At 41.6% G+C, this 13302-nt stretch overlaps 1 protein-coding gene across 1 annotated transcript in view; it reads left to right on the forward strand.

Annotated features, from left to right (window-relative positions):
* LOC149453931 (complement C3-like) overlaps positions 1 to 13302 on the forward strand; it is a gene marked incomplete at its 5' end in the record, with an annotated part of 75801 nt that overhangs the window by 36286 nt on the left and 26213 nt on the right. The window contains 3 exons of the mRNA XM_089688004.1: positions 5006 to 5065; positions 10830 to 10920; positions 12668 to 12719. Coding sequence (XP_089544130.1) covers positions 5006 to 5065; positions 10830 to 10920; positions 12668 to 12719 — 203 coding nt within the window. The remainder of the gene's footprint in view (positions 1 to 5005; positions 5066 to 10829; positions 10921 to 12667; positions 12720 to 13302) is intronic.

Here is a 13302-nt window from a genome sequence, read left to right on the forward strand (position 1 = left end):
TCCAGGGCTTCCTCCAAAGCCTTAGAGCAGGGGGAAATTCCAGAGAGGCCAGCCTGCAGAGCCTCTCAGCAGCTTCTGACCCAAATTTGACCCTCTGGTTATTACATTCAGGCTGCTACTTAGCCCTCCTGACTAAAATTTGGAATGCTAGCTCCCCCTAGCTAACTAGGAGTATGCTACATTTGCATGGAGACTACTGCCTACCCACCGACAGCAAGGGTCTTTCTATGACTCCAACATTTGTGATATAAGATAACACTTTATGAGAGTTCATCGAAGATGATCTGAACTGTAGGATAGGAAGTTGAACTTGTAGCTCTGCATTCTTCATAGCATCCTGGTGAGGGATATTGAGTCTTTGGCAGTCAGAAAAAAAATCAACAGGTTGGTTTTAGTAAAGGGGGCACTTCTTATGGTATGGAGCCCCTTGGCCTCTATGATTATGCCCAGTTCTGGATGAAATGACTCAGAGCAGGGGGTTCCAGGCAGGGCTTCATCTGTTCTAGTTTGGTACAATACAGCTTTTACAAACACTGCCTGTTTTCTTCTACCCAAGAGGGATTCATACTGAAGCTAGAGCAAGTTTGTGATCCGAGGAACACAAATCATTCAGGGAGATGGGCCGTGAAAGTGCTTAGGGGGAGCATATCATGGAGCTGTCTAGTGTTGACAGTTGTCACGAAACCTTTGGGGTTATATTTCCATGGGACTGATGAGGTTTTCAGTAATAGGTCCTTGAGCTGTTGGGTGATGTATGATTGATTTTGGGCCAAAGACCTCCTTCCCAGTTAAATTGATACTAAAGGATTTTTTTTTAATAACAAACATGTTATACTTACCTGTTCTGTGTAATGGTTTTACACAGCGCAGCCCCGATCTTTGTGCTGCAATAAAAAGCTACTTGCTATGGGGACACTCATGCCTGCTAGCGCCTGAGCCAGCTTTGTGTGTCCATTGACATACAGGGTGAGGCTGAGCCCACCCCTGCTCCTTCCCTACTGGCTGTGACTGACAGCAGCGGGAACCAATGACTCCCACTGCTGTCTCTGAGCCAATGAGCAGGGAGAGAGCCAGAAAAGATCTCCTCTGGTAACATTGCCAGATCAGGATTGGGTTTAGGTAAGTATTAGAGAGGGCTGAGGGGGGAGCTGTACACTGAAGGTTTTTTACCTTCATGCATAGAATGCATACAGGCAGTCCTTGGGTTATGAACACGATAGGTTCTGTAGGTTTGTTCTGAAAGTGAAAAAAAAAAACTTTTCCCCTGCAAGGCAAAATTATAATGTGCTAACATGCATCGCATACTAGAACATTATCTGAAACTTACCCTAAACGAAGCCCTCCACTGGCGTGCTGTTACCGCTGACAGAGCTTCCATCTTCACCTGGTCTTCCTTCCGGGTTTGCATGTTCCGGTCCTTTGAATGTCATCACTCCCACGATAATGTCACTCCTGCACATGCATGCGGGAGTCACTGTTTATGGCGTACAGCTCTGAAGAAACGACAGGGGTATGCCATTCCTTCGGAGCGCATGCACTGGTTGCTATACAAGTGCACGTTTAGGAGATATATACAGTACCTACAGGTAAGCCTTAGTATATGCTTACCTTTAGGTACAACATTAGATAGACTTTACTACCACTTTAACCACTTGCCAACCGCACTATAGCCGAATGACTGCTAAAGCGTGGTTGTCCAGTTCTGGGAGGGCATAATATGATGTCCTCCCAGGACGCGCCCTCCCGCGCACCCCCAGTGGCGCGCACCCGCCGATCTCCGTGATTGCTGTGTCTTACAGATACAGCTGATCACGTGATGTGTTAAAAGGCCAATCATAGTGCCCTTTTACCATGTGATCAGCTGTGTCCAATGACACAGCAGATCACTGAGTAAATACAGTTGCCAGTTATCGGCAGCACTTCTCATGCTGTCACAGTGTGAGGAAAGTACTGCCAATAACTGGCAATTGTCACAGAACAGATTGGCACTAATCATCAGGGCACTGATCACCAGTGCCCTGATAATTAGTGCCCAGCAGTGCCGCCCAGCAGTGCCACCCATCTGTGCCAGTAGTACCACCCATCAGTGCCCCCATCAGTACCATCCATCTGTGCTGCCCAGCAGTGCCGCCAGTCAGTGCTATCAGTCAGTGCCTACAGTCAGCCGGCAGTTAGCGCCACCTATCAGTGCCCATCAGTGCTGCTTATCCATGCCACCTCATCAGTGCCCATCAATGCTGCCTATTATTGCAGCCTCATGAAGGCACATCAATGAAGGAGAAAATTACCTGTTTGCAAAATGTTATAATAGGAACAAGAAAAACTTGTTTTTCAAATGTTTTGGTTTTTTTGTTTATAGTGCAAAAAATAAAACACCCGGTGGCAATTAAATACCACCAAAAGAAAGTTCTATGTGTGTGAAAAAAATGATAAAATTTCATATGGGTACAGTGTTGCATGACCGCGCAATTGTCATTAAAAGTGTGACAGCGTTGAAAGCTGAAAACTGACCTGGGCACGAAGGGGATAAAAGTGTCCGGTAGGCAAGTGGTTAAGTTCTATTTGTAAGTGAGTTGGAACTACATTTTCTAAGTATAACTCCAGGCAAAAAAAAAGATTTTTAAGTTTTGGAAAGAAAAAATAAGGGTTACCTGGCCATGCAGTGATGTGGGATTGCTGACAGGTCTGCCGGACAGTAGGTGACACCATGTGGTGAGCAGAAAGATAGCTACACAGCGGTGATGTCGCATTGCCTTTGTTTAGTACGAGTCAGATGTCAAAAATTGGTAACTCCGGAATTGTCTGTACAGATTTTAAAAAAAAAAATGTTCAGCCTTTAGAAGTACTTTAAACTGTTTCTAAAGCCCAGGGGTGGACTGACCATTTGGAAACTCGGGCACTGCCCGAGGGCCAGGGGTCAGTAGGGGGCCCCATGAGATGCCCCTGGTACCTTTTTCATAGGCTTTTTTGAGTTTGGGCAAGGACACAGGGGCCCCATGATCCCCTATTGCCCGGGGGCCCCATGAGTTGTCAGTCCGCCCCTGCTTAAAGCCTAAACATTTAACAATCTTTGCTTTAGCCCTGGGTCGCACTGATGCGGTGCAGAACTTGCAGTTTTCAGTGCGAATTCCACACCGCATCAGAATAGCACCCCGTTCATGCGAACCACTGCGGGTGTGTACGTTAAGTTAAAAACACCCCAAAATCGGTCCACAAAATGCGGTGCGATGTACAGAATCTGATCGCATAGGTGTGAATATCCATGCCATGTGATTCTAGTGTGGACCAAAATGTATGGTTTCAATCGCACCGCACACAAATCACATGTGATTTGCACACGAATGCGGTGCGGTTCCTGTGGAAATCACATGCGATGTGCCACACCGCATAAATGTGAACCCAGCAGAAAGGTAAAAAATGTTTAGACATCGGTATTGGCCCCTCACTCCCCCTTATACTTACCTGAGCTCTCATTCGGTCCAGTGCTGTGCACATCTGCACTTTGCCCCGCATTCTGAATGGCACCCCAACCTGCATATACAATATTTTTATATACAGTAATACCTCGGTTTAAGAACGCCTCGGTTAAAGTAATTTCGGTTTACAAATGAAAACCCACTGAAAATAATGCCTCGGTTTACAAATTTTGTATGAATTTTTTTCGAAATACAAAGTGTATGTCAGTGCTGATTTTTAAATGCAATTGCTGGCTCTTTTTTTTTTCTTCACTATAGCTCACAGAATTAGCTCTCACTTTCCCCAAAGTTAACGGAAATGTTGTTTCTTTTAAGAAACTAAAAAGAAACATTGTTTGCCCCCCAGGGGCAGACTGACAACTCATGGGGCCCCCGGGCAATAGGGGATCATGGGGCCGCTGTGTCCTTGCCCAAACTCAAAAAATCCTATGAAAAAGGTACCAGGCAGGGGCGGACTGACAACTCATGGGGCCCCCAGGCAATAGGGGATTCTGGGACCCCTGTGTCCTTGCCCAAACTCAAAAAAGCCTATGAAAAAGGTACCAGGGGCATCTCATGGGGCCCCCTACTGACCCTGGGCCCTCGGGCAGTGCCCGAGTTTTCAAATGGTCAGTCTTCCCCTGTTGCCCCCCCCCCCTTTCCTGACCTGCCAGGCTGCATGATCTGAAAAGAGTCTGGTATGGATTTTGGGGAGGACCCCCACGCCATTTTGTTTTAAATTTTGGCGTGGGAGTTCCCCTCAAAATCCATACCAGACACGAAGGGCTTGGTATGGATGGGAAGGGGGACCCCACGCAGTTTTTTACATTATTTTTTTAATTGCCGGCAATTATTTTACATTCAGCTGTCAGTGGGGACAGTGAAATATTAACACATGGTTGTCACTACTAAAATGCCGCATGACTTGATAAAATAACTCATGCGGTATTTATTAGTGTTTACTTTTTTCTGATCTCCAGAACAGATTAATTGGTTTTCAATGCATTCCTATGGGAAACGGCTTTTCGGTTTAAGAATTTTACACTTTAAGAAATCTCCTGCAGAACGCATTAAATTCTTAAACCGAGGTATTACTGTACACTATATTTCCAAAGCATTGGGCCCGCTCTCCAAATCATTTGATTTGGGTGTTCCAATCACCTCCACAGGTGTATAAAATCAAGCCCCTAGGCATGCAGACTGCTTCTACAAACATTTGTGAAAGAATGGGTCGCTCTCCGGAGCTCAGTGAATTCAAGTGTAGTACCGTGATAGGTTGCTGTGTATATATATATATATATATGTATTTGTTACTGTACTGTCTCCCTCCATAATGTAAAGCACTGAGCGAACTGTAGGCACTATATAAGTCCTGTATAATAATTTTTTATATATATATATATATATATATATATATACCTGCGTGCTACAGCACAGCACAATACACAAATGTAAATGCAGGAATATAATACGTTTTGGCTACAAATAGCAAGCTTGGTAGACACGTTTCTCTGCATTCTTCTAATTGATGGAAATGTATCTTGTTACAGACTCAGATGAGCGGAAACTTTGTGGTCACAGCTACAGGAAAAGGGCAAGGATCATTGTCGGTAAGTGGTCAATAACTTGAGTGATATTCAAAGGTCCATTATCACAATTTTTTTTCACCTTCATGTTAATCCATATAACAATAGAGCTTAAAGCTGTAAAAACAAAAAAAAAACAAAACAAAAGCAAAAATGTTATATATTACACCTTGCCAATCCTTAAATGTGGTAGCTGCAATAGTTTTCTTTTTTAAGACTTTTTTCTTACTAAAAAAACTAACGCTGTAAATGCTTAAAATTTTTAGTAGGAGTTATGCTTTAATTTGTTAGTCACTTATGTAACATCAATCTAAGGCTCCATGCACACTAGCATTTTTTTTTTTTAACTCCTAGAAGCCGGTATCAGCATTTTTTTCTGCTCCTAGCAGCTAATCAGTGTTATCCATGCACACAATTTTAAACTAGTAGAGTTTTTCATGCTTCAGCATTTAGGAGCATTAAAAAATTGTTTTTGCAGTTTTTGGGAGCATTTTTCCAGTAAAAAAAAAAACGCTGAAAGCTCCAAAATGTTCTTAAAATGCTTTTTTTAAAGTTTTTTTTGTTTGTTTTTCCTACATGTACTGTAGAAATGCTAATGCTTCTAAACACTACTAAAATATGCTATTACCAGTATTTTTTTATAGCGTTTTTTGAGCTTAAAAAACTCCTGTACTACCAGCAATCTCTTAGCCAAAAATGCGGTACAGTTTTTTAAAATACCATGTAGTACCCCTCTAGATAGCAAGGGGGAGCTAGTGTTTAATTTTTAGTTAGAAGGGCTAAGTAGCAGCCTGGGGAAATACTCAGCAGGGTCAAATTTGGGTCAGGTCTGGGAGGCCCTGCAGATCAGTTACTTGATATCTCCCCCAGATCTAGAGACTTGGAGAAGTCTCTAGAACTCAGTGGGCAGGCGTGAGGAATGGCTGATCTGCATGTTTAAGGGATCTCCAGGCAGGAGGTTTGGCATGGGGTCAGGACAGCCTTTAGGTATGACTGAACCTGCTTAGTAGTAGGAGAGTGCGGGTGGAAGATGTGAGGAATGCTGAGATGCAGGAGCTTGGGAGGGGGCCCAGTAGGAAGGTGCCTACCAGGGGCGGACTGACCATTTGGAAACTCGGGCACTGCCCGAGGGCCCGGGGTCAGTAGAGGGCCCCATGAGATGCCCCTGGTACCTTTTTCATAGGCTTTTTTGAGTTTGGGCAAGGACACAGGGGCCCCATGATCCCCAATTGCCCGGGGCCCCATGAGTTGTCAGTCTGCCCCTGGTGCCTACCTACAAACAGGACCTGGAAAGGAGGATCATTCAGCCTCATTGATGGAGGACCACCTGTGGAGCCAGGGAAGGAGTCAGTCCAGCAGAAGGCCTGAAAGCAGCTACCAACCCATAAGCTCACAGGAAGGGACTGAGTGAGTAATCCTACACCCCCTGGGCCAGACTTGGAACTGTTGCATTTAAAGTGGCAGACACTGGATCCCCTTGCCCAGGGATTTCCTCCAGATAGCTGAATGAGAGGATTCATCTGGGGTCTGGGGTGGTATACCAAAAGAGGCTTGAGAGATCTCCAAGGAGGTTTTTCCTGTAAAAAGATTTGTACATACAGTAGTTGCCAGGAAGTTGTCCTCATTTGCAGTTCCCTTGGGCATACCATACACCCCTTACCCCATCCAAGTTCAAAACCCTTTAATAAAATCTAACGAAAAAAAGCTCAAGGACTGTTTACATGCTTCCATAATGCAAATCTGAAGAAAATGCATGTTCCCTGACTGTGCAGGACTATAGGGGGACCCAAATCTTCAGCAAATCCTAAAGAGGTAGTGCTACAACTGCAGTGAGAAACTATAGCACATTTTGGCCTTTATAAATAGACCCCGAAGCGTTTTAGGACCACAGGTGTTTTGTAGTCCACAGGTGAGTTTGGGACAATGATAACTCAAAAGAATCAGTGAGCATAGTTATCAGTTTACAGGATTTTTTCATACATACTGGAATTATGTAAGAAAACACTTTTAATTGTATATTTAAGGGATCGTAATGGAGCAAAAGTCAGACAGACAGGACTATGTTGTGGGGACAGAGCTAGGTAGATCTTAGAACTGAGTGAAGAGATTTTCTGGGGAAAAAAATTATATACTATATATATATATACATATATATATATATATATACATACAGTATCTCCCAGAAGTGAGTCCACCCCTCACATTTTTGTAAATATTTGATTCCATCTTTTCATGTGACTACACTGAAGAAATGACACTTTGCTACAATGTGACGTAGTCAGTGTACAGCTTGTATAACATTTAAATTTGCTGCCCCCTCAAAATAACTCAACACACCGCTATTAATGTCTAAATGGCTGGCAACAAAAGTGAGTCCACCCCTAAGTGACAATGTCCAAATTGGGCCCAAAGTGTCAATATTTTGTGTGGCCGCCATTATTTTCCAACACTGCCTTAACCCTCTTGGGCATGGAGTTCACCAGAGCTTCACAGGTTGCCACCGGAGTCCTCTTCCACTCCTCCATGACGACATCATGGAGCTGACCTTGCGCTCCTCCACCTTCCGCTTGAGGATGCCCCACAGAGGCTCAATAGGGTTCAGGTCTGAAAACATGCTTGGCCAGTCCATCACCTTTACCCTCAGCTTCTTTAGCAAAGTGTCATTTCTTCAGTGTTATCACATGAAAAGATCTAATAAAATATTTTTAAATGTGAGGGGTGTACTCATTTCTGTGAGATACTGTGTATATATATATATAGTTGTGTTCAAAATAATAGCAGTCAGACATCACTAACCTGATCAATCACTGTTTTTGGTAGAAATGATATTTCTACATGGCAAATCATTTACTAGCAGGTGTAGTAGAGTAATAGAAATCCAACAGACCCAACAGTCATGACATGCATGCTGCTGATTCTGTGTCATTGAATCACTCATTGAAAGGGGAATGTTCAAAATAATAGCAGTGTGGAGTTCTATTAGTGAGGTCATTCATTCTTTGAAAAACAGGTGGCAATTATTGCCCTTATTTAAGGAAGGAAGGCAGCAAATGTTTTACATGCTGGTTACAGTGCATTTCTCTCTGAAATTCTGAGGAAAATGGGTCGTTCCAGACATTGTTCAGAAGAACAGCGTACCTTGATTAAAAAGTTGATTGGAGAGGGGAAAACATATAAAGAAGTGCAAAAAATGATAGGCTTCTTAGCTAAAATGATCGCAAATGCTTTAAAATTGCAACCAAAACCTGAAAGACGTGGAAGAAAGCAAAAAACTACCATTCGAATGGATAGAAGAATAGCCAAAATGGCGCGGACTCAGCCACCAATCAGCTCCAGGAAGATGAAAGAAGGTGTAAAGTTCCCTGTGAGTACTGTTACAATTAGAAGACGCCTATGTGAAGCCAAGCTATCTGCAAGAAGCCCCCGCAAAGTCCCACTGTTGGAAAAAAGACGTGTTGAAGAGGTTACAATCTGCCAAAGAGCACATTGACTGGCCTAAAGAGAAATGGCGCAACATTTTGTGGACTGATGAAAGTAAGATTGTTCTTTTTGGGTCTAGTGGCCGGAGACAGTTTGTCGGACGACCCACAAACACTGAATTCAAGCCACAGTACACTGTGAAGACAGTGAAGCATGGTGGTGCAAGCATCATGATATGGGGATGTTTCTCATGCTGCGGTGTTGGACCTATTTATTGTATACCAGGGATCATGGATCAGTTTGAATACATCAGAATACTTGAAGAGGTCATGCTGCCTTATGCTGAAGAGGAAATGCCCTTGAAATGGGTGTTCCAAAGGGACAACGACCCCAAACACACCAGTAAACGTGCAACATCTTGGTTCCAGTGTAGTGGATTGTGATTGACAGTCCACGTTTTATTAGATGATCAGTAAAATGACAATTTTATAGTCTTGCTACTGTCTGTATCTTGCTCTTTAAATTCCTTACTCTCTTAAGTAAACAATCAGATATAGGTTGACAGAACAATGATGATAATTAAGATGGCGCCTTCATCCGGAGTCTCACCCTTGGTGACTCATTAGGAGAAAAGTATCTTTTAATGTAAACAACCCCCATAAAAGGGAATGAGTCTCTTTGGGGACAATGATTGGAAGATATCAACACGGATGGACGAACACGCAGAAACCCAGTGGATTTTTCACCCAATCAATGTATATGCTTTGCCTGCATCATATGCCCTATAAATGATACTGTTAGTTCCTCAATAAAACAGAATTTTAGGAAGTTGGCAGACTGCGAAGTGTCAGTGTCTTACTTCCACGTGCACGTATTCTCATATTAATTTGGCTCACTGGTAGATCACGGTAAATGGTCTGTAAGTGACCAAGTCCAAGACATTTGGTGCCCAACGTGGGGCCCGGGTTCTGAACACCGGCTCAGCCAACCCAAAGTGGATGAGGGGGACCGTGGAGCATTCCAGACGCGGAGACTGATCACCTCCAAAAGCGGTAAGTGAATTTTTATGTCTAATAATTCCTTACCTGCGTAGTCTGGAATTGCCCAGCGGGACTACTCACCCGTCTGGCTGTCCGTTGATCAGCAAAGTGACAGGTATACTTGCCCGGGGCTCCTTTGAACCCACCTGTCAGTGTAACGTCATCTACCAGTGTGATATGTCTTGTCTTTTGTGTTGTCTGTTGCCGTTTCTGAGGCAAAACCAAGAAATAGAGAAGAACTGTGGAATGTGGTCCAATCATCCTGGGCCGGAATACCTGATCACAGGGGCCAGAAGTTGGGTGACTCCATGCAACACAGATGTACAGCAGTTCTCAGAAACAGTGCGACTACAACCAAATATTCATGAAGTCATTCAAAGGAAAGCCAAATCTTCAAACATTTTTCAGTTTATATAGTGAATGTTTGAGTTTGTAAAGAAGAATACAAACACTGCGATTTATTTTTTGAACCGTCTAATATTCACTTTTCTTCAATTGTTTTAGAGGAACAACACAAATTTGATCTATTTTTCTTCATGTTTTGATTTGGAATAGAATGTGTCGTGTTCCCAATGCATTTGTGTGGATGGAGATTAGAAGGATTTTGAGCTTTATTCACTTTTTTCAACACACTGCTATTATTTTGAACACAACTGTATATATATATATACTGCTCAAACAAAATTAAAGGAACACTTTGAAAACACATCAGATCTCGATGGGTTAAAATCTCATGCTGGATATCTACACTAACATGGACTGGGTAATGTGTTGCCCCATCATTTGATGGAAATGAAAATTATCAACCAACAGAGGACTGAATTCAGAGACACCCTGAAAATCAAACTCAGAATGGTCCTCAGTAATTTGTATGGCCCCCACGTGCTTGTATGTATGCCTGACAATATTGGGGATGCTCCTAATGAGATGATAGATGGTGTCCTGGGGTATTTCCCCACAGATCTGAATCAGGGCATCACTGAGCTCCTAGACAGTCTGAGGTGCAACCTGGCAGCATTGGATGGACCAAAACATGATATCCCAGAGATGTTCTCTTGGATTTAGGTGAGGCGAGTGTAGGGGCCATTCAATGGTATCAATTCCTTCATTCTCCAGGGACTGTGCTGGCAGACAAACCTTTTGGCAATGGCATGTACTTTGTGTGTTTTATATATATATATATATATATATATATATATGTATATATATTTATTTATATATATAACCTTGATCTTCGATTAAGTGTATTAAAAAATACAAAAAGATATCATACCCCAATATAAGATGGCGTATAATGAGACAATTGTTAATATCCCTTTTCTGTACAGGCATTTTCCGTGTATTATGCTATAGAGACGGAGAAAGAGGAAAAATGTCACAATTTTGATCTGTCTCTGACGGTCAAAAACGAACCTTTAGGTATGTATTCATTTTAAAGGGAAAATAAAACATATTTTAATGACCAGTTATGATTCTAATATTTACCTATTAGCTTATGTTGCTGTAACTCACATTTTAGATGCTTTTTGTATCATATTAAAGTGTATGCCAAGCAAAAAATCCCTCTTCTAGTTGTTGATAGAGCAGGAAGGTTTTCATTGCTATGTGAGCCAATGTTAGAGAAATTTACCCTCACTTCCTGCCCTGCTAACAGACAGGAAGTCAAAGAATATCGCCAGAGTGATACAGACAGGAATTGAAATCTGAAATGAGTTCAAAGCCTTTCCTCATTCTACTAAAGCAAAAATTTGGGTAATACAGTATTTTATTTCTGCCTGAAGAAGAATACTTGGGTTTCTATTAACCACTTCCAGACCGGACACTTTTACCCCCTTCCTGTCCAGGGCAATTTTCAGCTTTCAGCGCTATTACACTTTGAATGACAATTGCGCGGTCATGCAACACTGTACCCAAATGAATTTTTTACCATTTTTTTGAGACAGATAAAGCTTTATTTTGGTGGTATTTATTCACTGCTGGGATTTTTATTTTTTTTGCTATGTAAATGAAAATGTCCAAAAATTTTGAAAAAAAGTGTTTTTTTTTATAACATTTTGCAAATAAATAATATTTCATCATAAATCTTTGCCAAAATTTATTCTGTTATCTTTTTAGTAAAAAAAAAATCCAAATTAGTTTATAACCAAAAATTATAATTTTTAAACATTTCTTTTACATTTTTATTTTATTTTTTTATATTATTATTTTTTATTTTTATTGTTTTTTTTTACATACTGTCACCCTAGCAGTACAGTGTCACCATGGTGACACTGTACTACTTGTGGGGGGTGATGAAGATTTTTTTTTTTTTTTTTACACTGATTGCTTTTACACCCATATAGGATGTAAAAGCAATCATTTCTCTTTCTCTCTGTCTGCATTCTTGCAGCCATTGAGAAGTACTGAGTGAGCTGTGATCGGTCACAGCTTGTCACATGGTACAAGGCTGTTGTGAATAGCCTTGTACCATGTGACCTCTGTGATCACAAGTGACATCTTGCTTACTACTTTGCATGTGATCACTGATTGGCCAATCAGTGATCACATGATCGGGACCTCGTACAGAGGTCCCGTCCGACGATCGGTGTTTCATTGTGTCCGGAGGACACAGCGGGCACCGGATCGCGGTGCAGCGCACGCAGAGGGAGCGCGCACAAGCAGGGTGCGGGGAGGCCGTTTATAAACGGCCACCCGACCCTGCACTGCCACCGTCCGGCCGTTTATATGCAACGGCCGGTCGGGAAGTGGTTAATAAACAAATATAAACAGTATATATATATATTAAAAAAAAATATATATATATATATATATCAATACAGTGCTCATGTATTTTGTGCAACAACTACAGTATACAGTAGAGATATATTCTTCAACCAGTAGATGACAGTATTTAGAGGTTTGCAGCTGCATCTACGGTATATTCTATGTATTTTCTCTGAATAAATTTTCCCGTTTCCTAGTACTGTCTGTTCTGTAGGGCTATATACAGAATTTCGAACATCATATCTCTCTCTCTCTGTATGTGTTTTTATATATATATATATATATATATATATATATATATATATATATATACACACACACACACACATATATACTGTACACACACACACACACACAATTTTTTAAATGTACTTTTTTAAAAAGAGTTATCTTTCCTGTACAGCTAAGGGACCAGAGGGCACCCTTTCTACCGTCTCACTCGACATTTGTGCCAGGTAAGTCACTTAATAAAGAAATAAACCATGATGAAAGTTAATCAGCCTTAACATCTCTTTAATCTGATTACACAATTTATTTTATTTTATACTGTATATATATATATTTTTTTAATTTAACTCTAAGCTCTATGCAGATATAAAATACAAATTTCAGATTTTGTCATCTCCTGTACAGCATTTTCAGAATGAGATAAGGAAAAGGCAGCACTGAAGGCCAATAAGGTGTGCTGCATGCACATGGGCTCTCAAGGGAAACTGTTGATAGGAGGAGGAGTGAGTAGAGAGAAGGGACCATTCGTGTTCTGCTTCTCCTTCACTGTCCATTCACAGTCTGGGGCTGGGCAGGTGCAACAAATTGTGTTGCAAACTCCTTGCAACAAAAAATAATTCAACTATCTACTCTTATTTGTATTTAAACTTGCTTGTTTGTTGGTATCTTCTAACTGATTGCTAATCAGGAGACCCTTACCTTTACAATCACATGATCAGTCCCAGCTTTGTAATATCAGAAAAAAATCCTTGGGACAGCAGTGAGCCAATTGTGTGGAGGGGTGTCTTTTTTGGGGGGGAGCGTCTGTAT

Source organism: Staurois parvus, unplaced genomic scaffold (assembly GCF_062004578.1).
Source record: "Staurois parvus isolate SC_StPar_1 unplaced genomic scaffold, SC_StPar_1.0 ptg000444l, whole genome shotgun sequence".
Taxonomy (NCBI): domain Eukaryota; kingdom Metazoa; phylum Chordata; class Amphibia; order Anura; family Ranidae; genus Staurois; species Staurois parvus.